At 33.9% G+C, this 18,706-nt stretch overlaps 3 protein-coding genes across 6 annotated transcripts; 2 read left to right on the top strand and 1 right to left on the bottom strand.

Moving 5' to 3' along the window:
* Positions 1–130: 130 nt before the first annotated feature.
* Positions 131–4,077, bottom strand: LOC121229318 (uncharacterized). 2 transcript variants are annotated; one of them, XM_041113333.1, is made up of 9 exons: positions 3,648–4,077; positions 2,931–3,140; positions 2,692–2,794; positions 2,349–2,428; positions 2,194–2,271; positions 1,691–1,782; positions 792–903; positions 466–591; positions 131–366 (listed from the first exon to the last, which is right to left on the bottom strand). In XM_041113333.1, exons 1-9 carry the CDS (start codon positions 3,945–3,947, stop codon positions 250–252), a joined length of 1,218 nt encoding a protein of 405 aa, XP_040969267.1. In that variant the 5' UTR covers positions 3,948–4,077; the 3' UTR covers positions 131–249. The 2 variants fall into 2 exon arrangements, with proteins under 2 accessions (XP_040969267.1, XP_040969266.1); XM_041113332.1 differs by having other exon boundaries at positions 2,931–3,206; positions 3,648–4,068.
* A 7,565-nt stretch (positions 4,078–11,642) lies between these two features.
* Positions 11,643–14,587, top strand: LOC121229317 (MLO-like protein 13). 2 transcript variants are annotated; one of them, XM_041113330.1, is made up of 14 exons: positions 11,653–11,941; positions 12,053–12,110; positions 12,192–12,406; positions 12,503–12,619; positions 12,701–12,749; positions 12,837–12,916; positions 13,007–13,081; positions 13,180–13,268; positions 13,351–13,400; positions 13,490–13,530; positions 13,614–13,820; positions 13,927–13,994; positions 14,120–14,180; positions 14,284–14,587. In XM_041113330.1, the coding sequence occupies exons 1-14, from the start codon at positions 11,819–11,821 to the stop codon at positions 14,377–14,379; spliced, it is 1,329 nt and encodes a 442-aa protein (XP_040969264.1). In that variant the 5' UTR covers positions 11,653–11,818; the 3' UTR covers positions 14,380–14,587. The 2 variants fall into 2 exon arrangements, with proteins under 2 accessions (XP_040969265.1, XP_040969264.1); XM_041113331.1 differs by lacking the exons at positions 14,120–14,180; positions 14,284–14,587 and having other exon boundaries at positions 11,643–11,941; positions 13,927–13,998.
* A 442-nt stretch (positions 14,588–15,029) lies between these two features.
* Positions 15,030–18,517, top strand: LOC121203104 (glutamyl-tRNA reductase-binding protein, chloroplastic). 2 transcript variants are annotated; one of them, XM_041113328.1, is made up of 5 exons: positions 15,030–15,491; positions 15,629–15,709; positions 16,557–16,661; positions 16,800–16,949; positions 18,063–18,517. In XM_041113328.1, the coding sequence occupies exons 1-5, from the start codon at positions 15,144–15,146 to the stop codon at positions 18,303–18,305; spliced, it is 927 nt and encodes a 308-aa protein (XP_040969262.1). In that variant the 5' UTR covers positions 15,030–15,143; the 3' UTR covers positions 18,306–18,517. The 2 variants fall into 2 exon arrangements, with proteins under 2 accessions (XP_040969262.1, XP_040969263.1); XM_041113329.1 differs by lacking the exon at positions 15,629–15,709 and having other exon boundaries at positions 15,055–15,491.
* Positions 18,518–18,706: the final 189 nt, after the last annotated feature.

Genomic DNA, 18,706 nt, shown 5'->3' with positions numbered 1-18,706 from the left:
ATATGTTAAAAATGAATTCGGTCTTAGCCGAGTCATAATTGAACTCAGACAAAAAATTAAAATTGCGTCATAGCTCGATCCACCTATAAAAATTGCCAAAAATTCTGGGGAGGGAAAAAGAGCATGAGAATTTGGGCGGAAGAATCCTTGTTAGAAATTACAAACTTCCATGTTTTAATAAATAACCTTCTCTATGATATTACATTTGAGTGATTTGCCCTTTATTCTTCTAGTAAAATGCAACTTATTCTATTTCTTCAGATTCTGCACTTGACCTTTCTTTATTACGTTCCACAAAGCAGCTTTGGCTTCCTCCAACGTTTCAACAGTTTGCCCTTCTTCAAATGATAACCTCTGTATGTTGAACTGAAAAATGGCATAAAATAGAATTTATATAGGAACTGGCATATAAAATACCTACACCTCCAAACAAACCCAGACTTTAAATTCCAAAATAATCAATACCTGTGCACCTTGACGGACCCTGATGTCAATTCCTTTGCTGTCTATTGATATAAGAGCTGCATCATCAACCTCAGCTTCTTTTGATAACAGCTTCCTCAGAGGCTTTGAAAAGGTTACATTTAATTCCTACAGTAGAAGCAAATGAAACCCAAATTAGCCCGGGAAAATAGGGCCTATTGGCAAACTTCATAAGAGCATATGTATAGAGAAATCAATTAGTAGACTTAGATCTTCAAAAGAAAAGAAGAATGAAGCACATAAGATAACACATAATCCATGCAAATTAGAAGAGGAAAACTGAGATTCTAAGAATAAAAAATGTTCACCTTCAGGTTTTGTTCACCTCCATCAACAGCAATCTTATCTGGTTTAACTGCTTCATATTCCTTTACATCGACCCATGCAACAGTGCCAAATCCTCCAATGAAATATATGTCACTGAAAAAAATTTTGATAAATAAATATTTTCCCTGTGTGGATTATACGACAAATTTACATCAAGTACAAAAGATTCAAAATAATAATAACAATAATAATGTAACTACTATGTAAAAAGGAAAAAAAATCAAAGAAAACAGGGGAATGTTAATTAACTGTTTACTTTTATCCCACTACTAATCAGACTTCTGAATACAAAAGCAGCGTTATTTTACATGGTCTCATATGTTACATAGAAACCAACTGTCATAAGGTAACTAGTAAAACGATGAAACTTAAAATCAAAAGTACACACCAGAAATATTTCTTTCTTCATGTTGAACCAATTTCAGTTCAACCAAACCTTGGGGTAGTACTTAGTAGAACAACGAACTAAACATACAAGCTAGGCAACAAGAACACTGACTCCTAAATTCAGTGAAAACAGATTGTTTTCTATTAACTATAAATAAAAGACCATTAAGAGAAAAAAATGTAGTCATATATGAAAATCCTCGTATCTCATTAAAAAATGAACTAGGACGGCGCAAGTTAGAGCGACTGCAAGCTTGAAGACACTGGCAACCAAACTAAGAACCCATTCCTCAGCACCCAAACAAATTAAACTCTACTAAATATTACAAGTGCATGACTGTATAATAGATATTAGCAGTTTCCAAATGAAAGAATCAGCAAGAAAAAAAGGTCAGAGATAAGATGCAATGCACAAAGAATTAGTCTATAGGCTTTCTAAGAAGGAAACATTAGCTGGCACCAGAGGTAAGAAATCCTATAGACCAAAGCAGACCTTATGTTCTGCATCCTGAAGTAGTAGAAATTCCCCCACTGTTGTGATGGCCCTTGTTGATGTTTCGCTATGTACTGTTTATGAGCCCATTCCTAGTAAAATAACCAACCCAAGGTGAGGCGTATTTTAGGCACAAATTCTACAGACATGCACAATGCATATAATAGAAGAAATTTAGTGAACCTAGAGATAAACAATACCCTTTAAACATGTGATCAAAGAGAAGAAAGGAGAAAATATCCAAAAGTATGCATTCTTTCAATGGTGAGGAAATCGAATCCTCCAAATAGACATCCTCTACAAGCTATAGGATAGACTCCAAGGGAAGAGAACCTTGCTCTCTACAGCCGTTTTTGAAGCAATGCCCTGAGCCCATGAAGTAAAAAGAAGAAGTCCTAATCTCTTTTAGCAAGCATCCCAACTGAATATGAACTATGAAACCCCCCCCCTCTTTCTTTTTCCACAACCAAAAAACAAAAAGAAAAGGGGATTTAGGCAAGCACCTGTTGATGTTCAGGAAGAGGGTAGACATCGCCAAATATCGTTACCCTTGCATTTGATAAGCCACTCCATCCAGGTATCTGTAAATCCAACTTTGATAAGTGGACAATAACTAACCAAGATATTCCATCAGAGCAAAAGGATCAAAACAATTAACCTGCACAACAAGGGTGCATCTAGGGGCTGCTAATAAATTCCGCGTATGGATAGCCAATGGAGAAAATGAAAATATTGGATCTGCAGATTGAAAGACAAAGATATATCAAATAATCTAAAAAATTATAGACAAAAACCAGCTTCCATTTACACAGCTGTCCTACTTATAGGCAAAGAAAGTCTGCTACTTTCATAAAGGATAAACACATAGTTATTAAGGCTCTTTCACTTCAAAATAACAATAATATAAAAAAACAAGAAAGTTTAACAAATGTTCTGATAAAACATTTACGGTGGAAAGAAGGCATAAACAACTAACAGAACTTCAAAAGTAAACTACTTACGGCCCATTGAATCAGGCACAAAATCAACCAGAGAGCCAAAGGGATACCCTTCTCGTCGGTGGTGCATCCGAGACATTACAGTGCATAAATGAGCAAATCTAGCCTTAAATTACAGATGCCAATAAATACAGGACTATTAAATTACAGCAAAACTGGAAAAGAGACAAAAAGAAAGAGAATAGATCAAATTATTTTTATCAAGACATGACAATATTTAGAACTCAAAAAATAGCCTTTACTTGTTCCATCAGATTACGGACTGCTAAGGATGGTCGGGGTAATCCATGTGCTGAAGTTGCACTCTGCACTCCACCAGATATTGGGGTTCTGAAAAGCCCAGCTCTTGTACCCCCAGTGGCTCCACTACTATGAGGAGCTACTACAGAGGTTTTAACCTTTGTTAATTTATCGTCATCCTTCTTGCTGCTTCCATTTTGATCTGGATCACCCTTCAGAATATAAGAGAGACTATCAATACCAAGCTGAAGTAGCCACTTGATACATCCAACAAGTCTCTATGACAACCAAAACGGAAAAAAAAAAAAGAAAAAGGGTCCAAAGATCATAAACTATAGTAACATCCACACCCTTGAAAAATTTTAAACCCTCAACCGATCCCTTGCATTAGGCCCTCTAAATTTTCGATTTTTTTCAAGAGTACAAATCTAAGAAACATTCAAACATAAAATTGAAAAAGTAAAACCTACATTTTTGCTAAACCCAAAAATTATATTGCTATTTTCTAAATCATTCAAAAACAGTAAGTTTGCTTTTCTATCAAATCAAATGCAAAGTTAGAGAGGTTCTCATCTCATGTATCTTTCTCAATGTGCTTACACAAATTGTAGAGTAAACAAAGCAAACATTACATAAATATAAAACTTAAAAAGAACCCAAATAAGCAAACAGCAGAGAAGTCCAAAAAAGCAAAGCGAGAACGGAGTTATTCAGATTACCTGAGAGACAGAAAGACTATCCTCCTCAGAAACAAAGCTAAACCCAACATTGAGGGTTAGAGGCTGCGGCTGGCCCTCACCTTCATCGGGAACCTCGCGAGATAGAGCGTGGAGACGAAAACCATGAAAGTGAGAGGTTTCGGCGTTGAATTTGAGAGACTCAATTCGTTTACTTGGCCCTTTGATCAAAAAAGGAGAAGACGATGATGATGAAGGTGAAGAGGCAAGTGAGTGGGTGTGGAGAAAAGGGTGCGTCTCAGATACATTAGAGATGAACACTGAACTTGAGAGAGATTCCATTGGAGAACACCAAAGAGATCTACGATGAAAAAATGAGAAAAAAGAGGGCCTTTTCAGTGTTCTTGCTTATAAAGAAGCAAAAGGGTTTTTGAGTTAGTACAGACAGGGGTTTTGTCTTTTTATTTTATTTTAATTATTAATGAAAAAGAACAGTGAAAGGATATTGATCTGAGTAAAAAGAGAGATTCTTGAAAGATATTTGAGAATTTTATTTTTACCCGGATTTATGCTATTTTTCTCCTATACGTAATTTATTTTTCTTTATATTCTTTTTGTCACACTTTTTTTTATTTTCCAAAATTAACAAAATCAATTTTAAAAATTTGAAAATAGAATGCATCTCCTAAAAAATGAAAATGCAATGCATTGTTCAAAACTCGAATTTTAAAACCAAAAGAAACGGTGAATATATATATTTATTTGATATTATTTTTTATAAAAACTAAATATATTTACAAGCTTGTTATTTCCTTATTTACAGATATTTATTCCGCCAACAAAATATTCACATATATCGAGAAAATAAATAAAATAGGAAAATTTGTAGATTTCATTCCATATTTGTGAAGGAAATTTCGGAGAAATAAAGGTAAGAAATAATCAATAGATGTTAAGCTTTAAAAAAACAATAAAACAAGAAGAGTTTTGTAAATAATAATAATAATAATAATAAATGATGAAGGTCATCATTTATAATTCTTGCTTTCCGAAGTTCTGTGTTATTATTTTTTTAATTCTATTATCTTATAATTTTTTTAGTGTTTGTGTTTTTGTTAATTTAGTTGATATAATATTGTTGTTGTTATAAAAAAATATAAGTTTGAAGGTATTAAAATACGAAAAATTATAAATAATTTTAAATATTATATAAAAGAAATACCAAAAATATAGAAAAAAGAAGAAGAAGGAGGAAGTGTGTATTTCTAATAAAAGAAGAGTGGAGAGAGGTTGATATTGATCCAACTCAAGTGATTCCTATCAACAATAAAAGTTAATCATGTTGTTTTTGTGAGTTGGCTGATTGGGCACAATACGTTTTTTTTATTGCCATTAATTAAATTCTTTTCCTCATCTTTTTATATGCTCTTTTCTTTTGGTCAGATTCACATCTTAATTTCCCTTTCAAGTTCCTTTCCTTGGCGCATATTGATATTTGATCGTGTAAGATTAAGAATAAAAGTCCAACTCTTTGCAGTATACGACAACCTGCTGCTGCTTGTTTTCCTCATTGTTCTCATGGCCAACGAAGTCTACATGTGTTTATAATTTTACAAATACCTAAACTTTAAAGATTAAATGGGTAATGGCACAGTAATTTGATTACCTAAATTGACCCTTTAATTCGAGTACCCAAATTGATGAAAAAAATTTAAGTATCTATTTGGAAAATGGGTATAACTTAATTAAGCCTGAAAAAAAAAAGTAAACGTGGGAATAACTCTCCAAAACTAAATTTGTATGAAAGTTATTAGTTTTTATCCTACCAAACACCCCTTGTCAGAATTCTGTGTTTTAAAAATCAACACAGAAGAGTTATAAAGTTTTAGACTAGCTTGCTTGCATCTTAGTTTTACTGGGCAAAGTTAATACTTGAAAAAAATATAATCTTTACAATCTCATTAAAATATTTTACAAAGATTAAGATAAAATCTCTAATACTAAAGTTTTTCTATTAATCTCTCTGATTGAAAAAGAATATGTGAAAAGTAAATGCTTACAAAGTTTTAAAATCTTAAAATTACAACTAAAAGTTTTCATATAAAGAGAAAACGAAAGAAATGGAAGTTGTTTATGGAAATTTTTGTAAAATCTTTATATTCTCCATTGGCTTGCTTCTTGAGGATTAAGTTTATAAAAATTTGGAGTGGTTAGGGATAAGAAAACAACAACTAAAAACCTTTGGAGAAAGCAGAAAAAAGTAATCATTGAATATAGAGGCTGCATCCTTTACACTACTGATACGGGGTTGCGCGCGGACCAAGATCGAGTTGCCAAGTCACGAGAAACTCCTACGAAAACCCTAAACAATTAGATCTGAAACGAAACAGAAAATTAAAAGATTAGATTTTTGAATTTTCAGATCTGAAATAAAATCCCCAAATCAGCAAAGAATCAAATTGAGAATAGAAATAAGTGTTAGGGTTATTGAAACCCTCAAGGAGATTGTGATTCTGCCCAATTGAACACCAAGATAGTTTTCCCCAAATTTCGACAATCTAATTTCACCCAAAAAGAGTATGGAAAAACCCTAGAAATTGGGGATTTTTGGGCTGATTCCTTAAGATAGAAAAAGGCTGAAAACACAATAAGAACAGAAAATAGATTAGATAATGATTCAGCACAAGTAGAAATAAAGAAAGAATTGACAGTAAGAAATTAAAAGATAAGTCCTAAGAAGCCTTGAAATCTCGAAAGATCTCACAACTCCCTTCAAACGGCTCTAATCTCCCCTCCAAAGAATATCAATGGCAAGAAGAAGGTTGAAGATGGCTCCCACAATAAAAAAGATTGTTAAAACAACTTCTAAAGAAAACTCAAGAGAAAAATCTTGGAGAAAACTCAAAGAAAATTCTGCTCTCAACAAATCTGAAATTTTAATAATAATCATAAGTGTTTAACAAGGTGGACAGCCATGCCTTTAAATAGGCCTTATAACTAGTCCTAATCTAATTAGAAAACTAAAATAAAAAAAACTCCTAATTATTTTAATATGGAAATTCGGTCAAAGGTCATTTTATCTGGGACTCTTGGACTGAATATTGACATAAAAATTTAAACTAAGTAAATAAATAAATAAATAAATAAAAATAAAAATAAAACTTTACAACTTGGGCCACTTTGATAATTTGGCCTGATTTTCAACTAAGTATGGATGGATTTCTTGATTGGGCTGAGAATTTGCTTATTGGGCCTCGCCTTCAAGAATTTGGGCTTTTGTGACTCGTATCATTCCCCCCTTCCTCAAAAAGATTCGTCCTCGAATCTGAAAAATCAAATGAACTCGACTTTCCTCTATCGAACGGGACTAATGGCAATTGAGTCCACTGAAAAGAATAACCATGAGATAGTAAATAGCAACGGAAACAAGCTTGTAGTCCAATCATAAGCATAACAGAACAGGTATAACGTATGTGAATGGACAGATTCAGATTACCATGCAAACAATCTAATTTACTCACCACTGCCTCGTCAAATATTTGAAACAAAGATGGACATGTTTTAAGGCATTCAGTCGTCTCACATTGTTCCCACAAACCATGAATAAATTGTGAGTAATAAATCAAATGGTAAACATAATCGTCACAAGTAGGTATTTGAAAAGATTCACATGGTTCACAGAGTTGCATAATCATACCATGCATTAATCGACGGTCTATAGATTCACTCACACATGCATTATCAAAAACAAGAATCCTTTTATCAACCATCAAAACAGATAGATCATCAATAAATAAAATAGGACAGTCAAGCACGTTTCGATCTAAGTGTTCATCAACACGATCTTTATCACTATCCGAGGAGTACAAAAGTGTTTCAAAGGTTTCAAGCATCTTACCTCGATAAGCAGAAGAATAAGGGTCGATTTTACCTTTTCATTTAAAACAAACCTTCGCTCATCGGGGGCATAGTGTAGTCGAATCTCCGTTGTTGAGTTAACCTTTGTCAAATGGAACTCAAACTTCATGTACAACCACATAAACTGTTCAAGGCACGAATATAAATTGAAAACAAATTTGGAAAATTTCGTTACCTTATTCTCCAAAACAGATTTGGACAAATTCGAGGATTTTACACAAGGTAAATCAAGAGAATAACAAATCACGCTTCTTTTCGTAATGACTTTATCAACCACAATCGAAGAGTAACAATTAATCGGATTAAAATGATGGGATCTTTTAAGAACTAAGTCACCAAAAGTTTTATCAATAATTTTCAAATCTGCACTGGACTCGGTTTCTAAAATTTCCTTACCTCGCTTACCTTCGGGATCATGTAGTGTGATTTCATCTTTGCTTAAGTTGATCGTATGAAAGCGTCTTTCATTTGAGAGGTATTGAAGTTGAAAGTTATCTTTCGATCTTTCGGGAACCTGAAAAGTAGCAACACAAGAAAAATTCATATCTTGGTTAGTGGAAACATTCCTCACTAGCCTTTCCTCGTCTTTTTCTTTTGTTTCTTTTTCTAACTCATTTTCTCTTCTTTCTTCAACTTCTTTTTCAATTTTCTTTTCTGTTTCACATTCCTTTTCACTCTCAATCTCTTTTTGCTCTTTTTCATTCTCTTTTTCTTTTTCCTCACTTGTTTTAACAGAATTTCTCAGTTTGATTTGGTCCTCATGGACTTGTTCCGGAGTGAGCGGCACTAAGGTAAGTTTCTTTCCTTGATGCTTGAAAGAATACCTATTGGTACGACCATCGTGAGTGACTTTTCGATCCAGTTGCCATGGTTCTCCTAGCAACAAATGGCAGGCTTGAATAGGCATTACGTCGCACACAACTTCGTCTTGATACTTACCGATAGAAAAGGCAATGCGCACTTGTTGAGTGACCCTAAATTGGCCTTCGTTGCTAAGCCCTTGTAGTTGATAAGGTTGTGGATGCTTGGTAGTGGTTAAGCAAAGCTTTTCCACCATCGTCGTGCTGGCTATGTTCGAGCAACTTTCACCATCAATAATAACTCTACAAAGCTTACCTTGTACGTGGCAGCGAGTATGAAAGAGATGTTCTCGTTGCTGCTCGCTCTTTGGTTTTGCCAAAGATGATTGTCCATGATCATGACAATCATCATCCATTCTAGGGACACGTTGAGGGTTGCACCTATGGGGCTGGTTATCCCTATCTTCCTTAATTGGATCTCGATATTGATGTTTTTGATTCACTCGTACCTCATTCAAAGTAGTATTCAATGCTTGAAGTGTAGCATTTATTTGTGTGATTGCAGTAGTATGTCTGTCTAACTGTTGTTGGACTTTCATAAGTGCATCATTATTATCACCTTTAGACATCTTCAAAACCTGTAAAAAATAAACACTCAACACTCAAAAATAAAAGTTAGCAAACCTCACCATTAATCACTCAAAAAGAAAATTCAAATTCTCAATGAGGTCGAATTCAATCTTGTGAGTTCTTTATCAGAGTTTATATCAACCAATTAGAGAGTGTGAACCAAACTACCAAAGAATCCTAATTTGCACTAGGATGCCAAAAACTGACGAGACACCAATTGATTCGTGTTGCACCGAGGAAGAAGTTGTGCACACGTTTAAATCCTACTAACACAAGAAACAAGAAGGTGTTAGATAACGTAAAGGAAGAATAAAGGTAAACAAATGAAAACCTACAGCTAAGAATCAATAAAAATTGCTGAAAACAGAAAACCCGAAAAACTGCGGAGTAACTTGACAACTTCGTTCGAGGTGTTCCCGATCTCCAAAAATCACGAAATTAAATCTGGAGTGTCCTTATATATTGAATTTTTGATCTGGAAATTTTGGGCACCAAATTCAACCCGCTGAATCTTTTTTTAAATTTTTATTGAATTTCGTATTTTTTTATTATTTTGACTTTTTTGACTGATTTTTTTGCGGGAATAATTTTTTTATATTCAATCACAGTGCCAAAAACATGTATGTAAAATTTCAGATCAATCGGACAACGTTTACCCACTCAAATGAATTTTTTTTGAACAATTTTTCTGGGTAAAACTGCTGTTTGTGCTTTAAAAAATAGAGATCAGTTTAGAAATCAACCAAGAACACCCAAAACGCCCAAAATCTGATACCAAATGATACGGGGTTGCGCGCGGACCAAGATCGAGTTGCCAAGTCACGAGAAACTCCTACGAAAACCCTAAACAATTAGATCTGAAACGAAACAGAAAATTAAAAGATTAGATTTTTGAATTTTCAGATCTGAAATAAAATCCCCAAATCAGCAAAGAATCAAATTGAGAATAGAAATAAGTGTTAGGGTTATTGAAACCCTCAAGGAGATTGTGATTCTGCCCAATTGAACACCAAGATAGTTTTCCCCAAATTTCGACAATCTAATTTCACCCAAAAAGAGTATGGAAAAACCCTAGAAATTGGGGATTTTTGGGCTGATTCCTTAAGATAGAAAAAGGCTGAAAACACAATAAGAACAGAAAATAGATTAGATAATGATTCAGCACAAGTAGAAATAAAGAAAGAATTGACAGTAAGAAATTAAAAGATAAGTCCTAAGAAGCCTTGAAATCTCGAAAGATCTCACAACTCCCTTCAAACGGCTCTAATCTCCCCTCCAAAGAATATCAATGGCAAGAAGAAGGTTGAAGATGGCTCCCACAATAAAAAAGATTGTTAAAACAACTTCTAAAGAAAACTCAAGAGAAAAATCTTGGAGAAAACTCAAAGAAAATTCTGCTCTCAACAAATCTGAAATTTTAATAATAATCATAAGTGTTTAACAAGGTGGACAGCCATGCCTTTAAATAGGCCTTATAACTAGTCCTAATCTAATTAGAAAACTAAAATAAAAAAAACTCCTAATTATTTTAATATGGAAATTCGGTCAAAGGTCATTTTATCTGGGACTCTTGGACTGAATATTGACATAAAAATTTAAACTAAGTAAATAAATAAATAAATAAATAAATAAAAATAAAACTTTACAACTTGGGCCACTTTGATAATTTGGCCTGATTTTCAACTAAGTATGGATGGATTTCTTGATTGGGCTGAGAATTTGCTTATTGGGCCTCGCCTTCAAGAATTTGGGCTTTTGTGACTCGTATCAACTACCCTCTCCATTTTTCATTTTCATTTTGTACAACATCAGTCTCTTAACATATTTGGGGATGCATACATTGGCCCTTTCCAATATCCATAAAAAAATGAGTTTAAAACAACTCAGAAACAGTAAATTATTCAGATTTTCAACGTTTAAAAATGTTATATAAATATTGTTATATAATAAAATTATTATATATAGAATGAGTTAGATTGTATTTTGTTTTCTATACTTAAAAATGGGTAAATGAGTCTTGACGAAATAATTAAAGAATGACATGACCGTACATGTGTCTTATGTTGACATTCAGGGACTTGTTTTTAACAACAAGAATGGGTGAAAATTTCAATAAAATGATCAATTTATTATTTGATCTAATATTTATGGACTAATTTACTCATTTTTTTAATAGCGGGGCAAAATACAATTTAACTACTAAAACAAAGACGTACATAGTACTTTTAACGTTGCTATGTTAACGACTACTAAATCAATATTAAATAACATTTCGCAAGTTTGATTTCGTCGTTGAATTGTTGATTTCTTCAAAATTTAAGACCAATGGTAATTAGTTGTTTTATGCCCTCTATTTTTCGCGTAAACCAATAGTGCTTAAAATGTTCAGTTGAACTATATATCTGCCATGATTTCTTTATAGATAATTGAGTGTCCATGACAAATGCAAGCACTCAAAGGGAGAAAGGAGGAAATTAAAAAGAAAAAGAAATCTCATTTCAGTGTCAAGCGATCTGCATTGATCTAGTTCAAGATCAAATTTCATGAGCCCTAGGCAAGCAAAATCCAGTGAAGCAAACATACCCTATCAACCATGGAAGCTTATCATACTTTTATGCTTTTCTTTATCACTTGGCCGATTCCTTTGGCACATTAGTTTTCTTCTACTAGTCATTAATTATATTCTTTTCCCTTACTTTTGTATATGCTTATTATTTTGTCACCTTCACATCTTAATTTTCTCTTTCAAATACATGTCATGATCATGAAATCAACCATCACACAAACACAATTTCTTTCTTTTTTTATTCTTCCTTTTCCTTTCCTTGGCACACATTGATATTTGGTTTTGTGAAAATTTGAGATATGGCTGCAGAAGAAGAGTCCAACTCTTTGCAGTATACACCAACCTGGGTGGTTGCTGTTGTTTGTTTTTTCTTTGTTCTCATATCCCTTGTTGCTGAACGAGCTCTTCATCACCTTGGGAAGGTACCTAAATGCCTTACCATGTGTTCAATTTATAATTCTAAAATGTTTCCATTATGTTCATTTGGTCATATAGTCAAAATCGTTCATCTATTTGTATGTTTGCCAATCTAGATCTTAAAGCACAAGCAGCAAGATGCACTATTTGAGGCATTGCAAAAATTGAAAGAAGGTTTTGCTTCCTTCCTTTCTTTTTTGAATTCATAGAATTTCTATTATTACTAACCAATTCATTGCTCATGTTTGTTGGCAGAACTCATGCTATTAGGATTCATTTCCCTTCTATTAACTGTCTTTCAAGGTCTAGTGAGTGAAATGTGCATCCCTACTTATTACGTCTCCACGGTATTGCTTCCATGCAAGAAGCATAGTGAAGGCAAAACTCCCGAAAAGCATTTTCCTCGAGCTATAAACCACAGGCGGCGCCTGTTTTCCACTGAGGCTGCGTCTGATCATTGTTCTCGTGAGGTATATTATATGATTTCACTAGTGCAAATTGAGTCACAATATGTGTATGCCTTCAAACCATACTTAAATCTGATTGTATATTTTCTCGGAGCTCAGGGGAAGGTCCCCTTATTGTCATTGGAAGCATTACATCAGCTGCACATTTTCATCTTTGTATTGGCAGTTGTTCACGTTATATATTGCCTCATAACAATGGTTCTTGGAGGAGCAAGGGTGATGTTTTCTACTTAAAAACTTTTTGGTGCAGTCCCTTAATATAGCTTTGGTTAGCATTAAATATTTTACTATATGCAGATACGGCAATGGAAACAATGGGAAAACGAGATTCAAGGACACCTAAATGGTAACACGAAATCAATCATATACAAAATTAATCCATGAGGCAACAAGAGTTAAAGGTTGATGATGATGTTGTTTTCGTACGGTTCAGATAGGCATGTGGATGAGCACCATACGTCTTTCGTGCAACATGCAAAAGGTTGGAGAAAGACGGCAATTTTGAGCTGGACTGTAAGTCTTAACACAGCTATGCACGACTTTTGTGTATAGATCATGTAGTGAATAATTGACATAGTTATGGGGTTCTTGGGCTCTTGGCAGATGTCATTCTTCAAGCAGTTTCATGGCTCTGTTACTAAATCAGACTATACAGCACTTCGAGAGGGGTTTATCAGAGTTAATGCCCAAACCATCATATTGATTTGGATTACTTACTATCTTTTTTTTTCTTGAAAAAGGATGTTAAAACAAGTACCTCTTTTCCTATCATCTAGGAACATTGCCCTAGCAATCCTAGATATAATTTTCACGATTATATAATGCGAACACTCCAAGTGGATTTCAAAAAGGTTGTTGGCATAAGGTAAATTACTTCATTCATTCTTACAATCATCACCAAATTTAGCACATATAACCCACTAATATCCTTCTTGTCTCTGATATAGCTGGTACCTGTGGCTATTTGTGGTGATGTTTTTGTTACTGAATGTGAAAGGTAATGTTCCTTTAATCTACAAGTACCAACATTTTTTATGTATTCCATATAAAAATATAACATATATATATTCGTGTGTTTCCAAGCAGGATGGAATACATATTTTTGGTTATCATTTCTCCCTGTTGTTGTAAGTATATTCAGCTTTTGAGAATTAGTATTGAGATTCAGATGGCATTTAATTGACATGTTAAATTAAACCAACTATTACAGCTTCTACTTATCGTGGGCACTAAGTTGGAGCACGTAATCATTCGCTTAGCTCAAGAAATGAGTGAAATGAAGGAACGAGGCGAAACGGCACAAGTTAAACCTTCCGACGAACATTTTTGGTTTAAGAATCCCAGGATCGTTTTTTTCTTGATTCACTTCATCTTATTTCAAAACGCATTTGAACTTGCTTTCTTCTTCTGGATCTTGGTATGTTGTTTGCTTGCCATAGTCTCAAATACATAATTAACCCATTCTTCTAGTTCTTTTATAGCCAAAAAACAAATTCACTGAAACCAAGCTTTGTTTTGTGAAGTGCACATATGGATTCCATTCATGCATCATGGAAAAACTGGGCTATATTATCACTAGACTTATAATGGGGTAGGTATCCAAACCAAACAACTAGACTATCTTTATCATACGATCTAAATTCCATCATTTGCTTGTTTTACAATTTTGGGGGTGTTTTTCTTTTTTTATCAATTTTATTTCATTGGTTGTTGCAGCGTCATCGTTCAAGTTCTGTGCAGCTACATCACCTTGCCTCTGTATGTTCTAGTTACACAGGTTGATATCTGTACACTTGACTAAAATCTTAATTGGTTCGTCTTAATTGGTTCGTTGTGGTGTTTGTTTGAATCGTGGTTTTTTGTTTTTTGTGAAATGAAAGATGGGCAGCTGCTTCAAGGAAGGGATATTTAAAGAGCATATTCATTCGAGTTTGACAACTTGGAGGTCAGGACCCAGAGATCAAGGAAGCGGGTAGGGCTCCTCCGCCCCAAATTCAGCAACAAAAACTGATAGGCTACACAAAGAACCTTGTGAAACCTTACAAATTGTGGAGCAACCACCTATGTGTACCTCCATACAAACACTACAAAATTCAGGATAATTATTTGGCACACGCTAATAATTTTAACCTTACAAATAAATTAAGATTTTATATAGTAATAAATTTAAAAATTTTCAATCAATCATTTGTGTATTGAATAATTATTCCAAAATTAATAATTTATGTGCTACATCAAATACTAAATTTATTACTTGTTGTATTTAAATGATTTTATTTTTTAAAAATATTTATGTTTGAGATTTATTTAAATATAAAATTACAATCTTGAATATATTTGTATATTCAACATTTTCTTAAGTTAAGACTTGCAGTGATTATGAATCTATAGCTTGACCTTGTTCAAAAATGTAATAATAATTTGATCATGGGTCAGATGTTAAAAATACAAGCACCCAAGAGTCACGATCGAGCTTTAATCAAATTTTCATATAGGTGATGAAGGTTAATTTGTTCCAAACAAGTCATTAAACTTTGTAAATTATAGTAAAAAAGAAAAAATCTAATTATCTTAATTGAAAAAGAATTGATAGAAAAATGACCGACTTTTTGCGAACATTTAATAAACTCCAGACTCATTTCTGATATTATCCCCTGTTTTATCACTCAAAAAATACCCAAGACAGCGAAGGCATCTAATATCATATCATATCTATCTTAGCAAGAAAATCCAAAGGGAAATGAAAATGAATCTCCAAATCCTAACTCAATCCTTGTCGACACACTTTCCCCTTCCACCCTTCCCTCCAAAATCCAAATTCCTTCAAGCAAAATTCAAACCCTCCTTCAAATTATGCTCCTCGCTCTCCACTGTTTCAGTCCCACCAACAAAAACCAGCCACAAGCCATTTCCCGCCGAGGTTTCCAGGACCATAATGGAATTGTCTTCTATAGGGACCCTTTCCACTTTAGCTCAAGATGGGTGGCCCTTGGGCGTTGGTGTAAGGTTTGCTGTCGATGCTGAGGGCACCCCTGTTTTGTGCTTGCCTCAACCTTCTCCTGATAACCGCTCCACCCTTCATGTTCAGGTAAATTTATTTTATATCCATATGTTTCTATGTAAACTTCTCCATAGACAATGTTGAAATTGTTTTTGGATAGATATTGACATAATATACATGTTTATATTTGGAGATTTTTATTCATATGATTTGCTTTCGATCAGTTAGATCAATGTGGGTTACGGACTCCTCAGTGTACAATACAGGGCAGTCTTACCAAACCAGCTGATGCAACCATTTTAAGGGTAAGACTGCTTTGTTTTTTTTTTTTTCAAGTGATATTACTTTATAATTTATACATGATGTTTTACCAACACTATGTCGCAATTTAGGATAGTATTTTGAAGCTAATCTTTGACACAGATCAAACAGGGATAGTTGACTACAACAACTTTCTCAACCCAACCCCAATTGTAGAAGCTTTATCATTATGTGTGTGTATGTTGGTGTTTGGTTTATGTAGGATTCACAACTCTATTTGTTAATCACTTTTAATCCTAGTTTATAAATAGGAAAAGTAAAGAAACTTATATTGAGGATAGAACTTGAGAGGAATTTCTATTCTTTATTCAGCTACAAGAATTTCTTAAATTTTATGACATTTGAATTTTCCCATACCCAATTTTTATGAAAATTATCCTCAAGTTTTCCTTTTTTCTCATTTTTGGTATTGCGCAAGTTCCAAATATTGTTGGTGTTTTGCCTATGAATCCTGGATAGAATGATAAATTTTAGAGGTAAATGTTTAGTGGTTTTTAGCATTGAAGATGGTGGTTGTTGGGCAGCAGTTTATGTTTACATCCGTATTCCTTAAACGGTTAAAGCGTCCACTCCTTCCTCTCTTTTATTTCCATTTTTGTCTATCTTCAATTTTCTCTGAACCTAAACCAACTTTCTGATTTGGGATTTAAGTTGAATATTGCCTTCTTCGCATGTATCTCATAAGTAGGGATCTAAGGTTAGAGGGCTTGTGTTTATTCATACACTGTGCTAAGCAGTTATCTGATTGCTCATTTTTCATCTCTCTGCTGTTAGATTAGGGTCTGATAAATCAACTTTATATGAATTTTAAATTGAATATTTCTTCATCAGCGGTTTGATTCAGTATGGAAGAAGAGGTTTGGAGAAGCCGCCGATGTAGACAATCTATATACTGTTGATGTACAAAGAGTACTTCAAATGGAAGACTTAAATGAGGTATACCGAGAATTCTGCTGTTGTTTATGCTTTGTGTAATAATTTTAGACTACAGATTTCTATTAGAATGTTATATTTTAGTTAGAAGTGATATGGTCAATTGTATTAATTTCAGTATGCTGCTTATAACTCATGCAGGATGGTGTATGGGTCACTTCATCAGATTATAAAAATGAAAATCCTGATCCACTGCGCAACTCTGCTGAAGAAATTGTCAATGAAATTAATAACAATAACAGGGAAGATGTCCACCGCTTTTGCAATGTCTACGTTGATTTGGACTTCCAGGTGCATATCCACCGATTTCATCCTTTTTTTTAATACAATATCTGCTCCATATTTTACTATTGATTACTGCTTATCTAGTATGTTGTGTGAGAAATCCTCAAATTAGTCCAATCCATTTCCATCTCCCTTTTTTTTTTTTTTTTTTTTTTAAAATTTAAAAATTGAGAGGGCATATTTTGCTTAATGTTTCATTTGTTATAACTTGCCTTAGGAACTGCCAATAGAAACCTAAATCCAAAGTTCATTTGGTTCACCCTTGTTTACCTTTCTGATCTTTCTGTTGGTTTAAAGAATATAAAATTATGTCAAATTAAACCAGGTGAAAGCAAATGGAAACAAAGCATGATCTAACTCTTGCTTCCTTGAAGAGACTTATGGGAAAATGGATGTGGAGCTTAAATGTTGTGTCTTAGTTTTATCTGCTTTCAAGGGTTGGAGTACCACTCGCCACCAGTAATGGAAAACTATAATTGAGCGTCTGAGTGCTGAGCTATTATTGGATAATGAGGATCAAGCAGATATGCCTTGTTTTAAGATGATGCTTGAAGTTGTGAAACTTTTGAACACTTCTTGTGAACTTATAATTGTTTGGACAATGATGGAAACTTTGGTATTGACTTACTCAATTATTAGTTAATTTATCATGGTGCTTCAACTTTTGAATTTATGCGTAGTTTTATCACAAATATGCTGAGTTAAAGATCTTAGGGGGGAGAGAGAGAGAGAGAAGGTGAATTCACTCATTTTATGTTATCGATCTTTACCTACGGGTGTCTTGTCTACAGATTTCATCAGTTTTCGGTTTTTTCTTGCTGTCTCATATGCATGCTGCGAATGTTATTAGTGTCCTTCACATTTTCATTGTGTTATTCTGAATGACTAAAAGTTCTTTTGCTTGTGATAACATGCTTTGCATGATGGAAAGATGCTATTTCACTGGTATCTGGAACATAATACGAGCACCAATGACATTGAATCATTTCGTGTGATAAAATTTTCAAATGTCCATGATTATAATCAAGAGTTGAAGTTGCATGCTTGCCTTTCACCTAAAATGCATGCCCAGACTTAAGTTTGTGTAATACTCTTATGGGGTTGCATATTGCATGGCAGGTATCAGAAGCAAAGATGATTTGGGTTGATCGTCTTGGCTTTGACTTGCGAATCTACTCTCCTCAGAAGGGTGTATTTGATGTTCGAATTCCTTTTCCCCGGGAAGTAACTGATGAGAAGGGTGCTAAATCCTCATTCAATGGTATGTCACAACTTGCATGGGAGGTGGAGAAAAATTTCCATGCCCCTGACTTTGAGAAGGTGAAACAATTAAAGAAAATTGTTTACAGTGGAGGGCGATAAGTTTGTTTAAGTCATTGCTTGTGAATCTGATTTAGTTGGTGATCCTCCAATTTTGGGAACTGGAAAAAAAAAATTACACTTTCTTTTAGTGGAATTAGGAGGTCAACAGAAGTGTCATGAATTGGTAAGTGATTGTTCATGACTCCAAGAAATGGAATAACAAATTATGTTATGCTACATAAGTAATGCTAATTTTATTATCTTCACTTTTATTCGGAAGATGGCACTTGTTTTGCAGTTTATATAATATGGAGTCTTGTATTTCTTCAAGATTTGAGGAGGGCTTTGGTCAATTGGTGGGTTACTTATTGGGTAGTTATGGTTGGTGCTGCAGTCCTCCACTCTTCATAACTAAACATCCCAACGCTAAAAAATATAAAATGGTTAAAATATGCTTCGAG

The sequence above is a fragment of the Gossypium hirsutum genome, chromosome A05 (genome assembly GCF_007990345.1).
Source record: "Gossypium hirsutum isolate 1008001.06 chromosome A05, Gossypium_hirsutum_v2.1, whole genome shotgun sequence".
In the NCBI taxonomy this organism is placed as follows: Eukaryota; Viridiplantae; Streptophyta; class Magnoliopsida; order Malvales; family Malvaceae; genus Gossypium; species Gossypium hirsutum.
The sequence above is the reverse complement of the archived record's forward strand: the minus strand, read 5'-3'. Positions and strand labels throughout refer to the sequence as shown.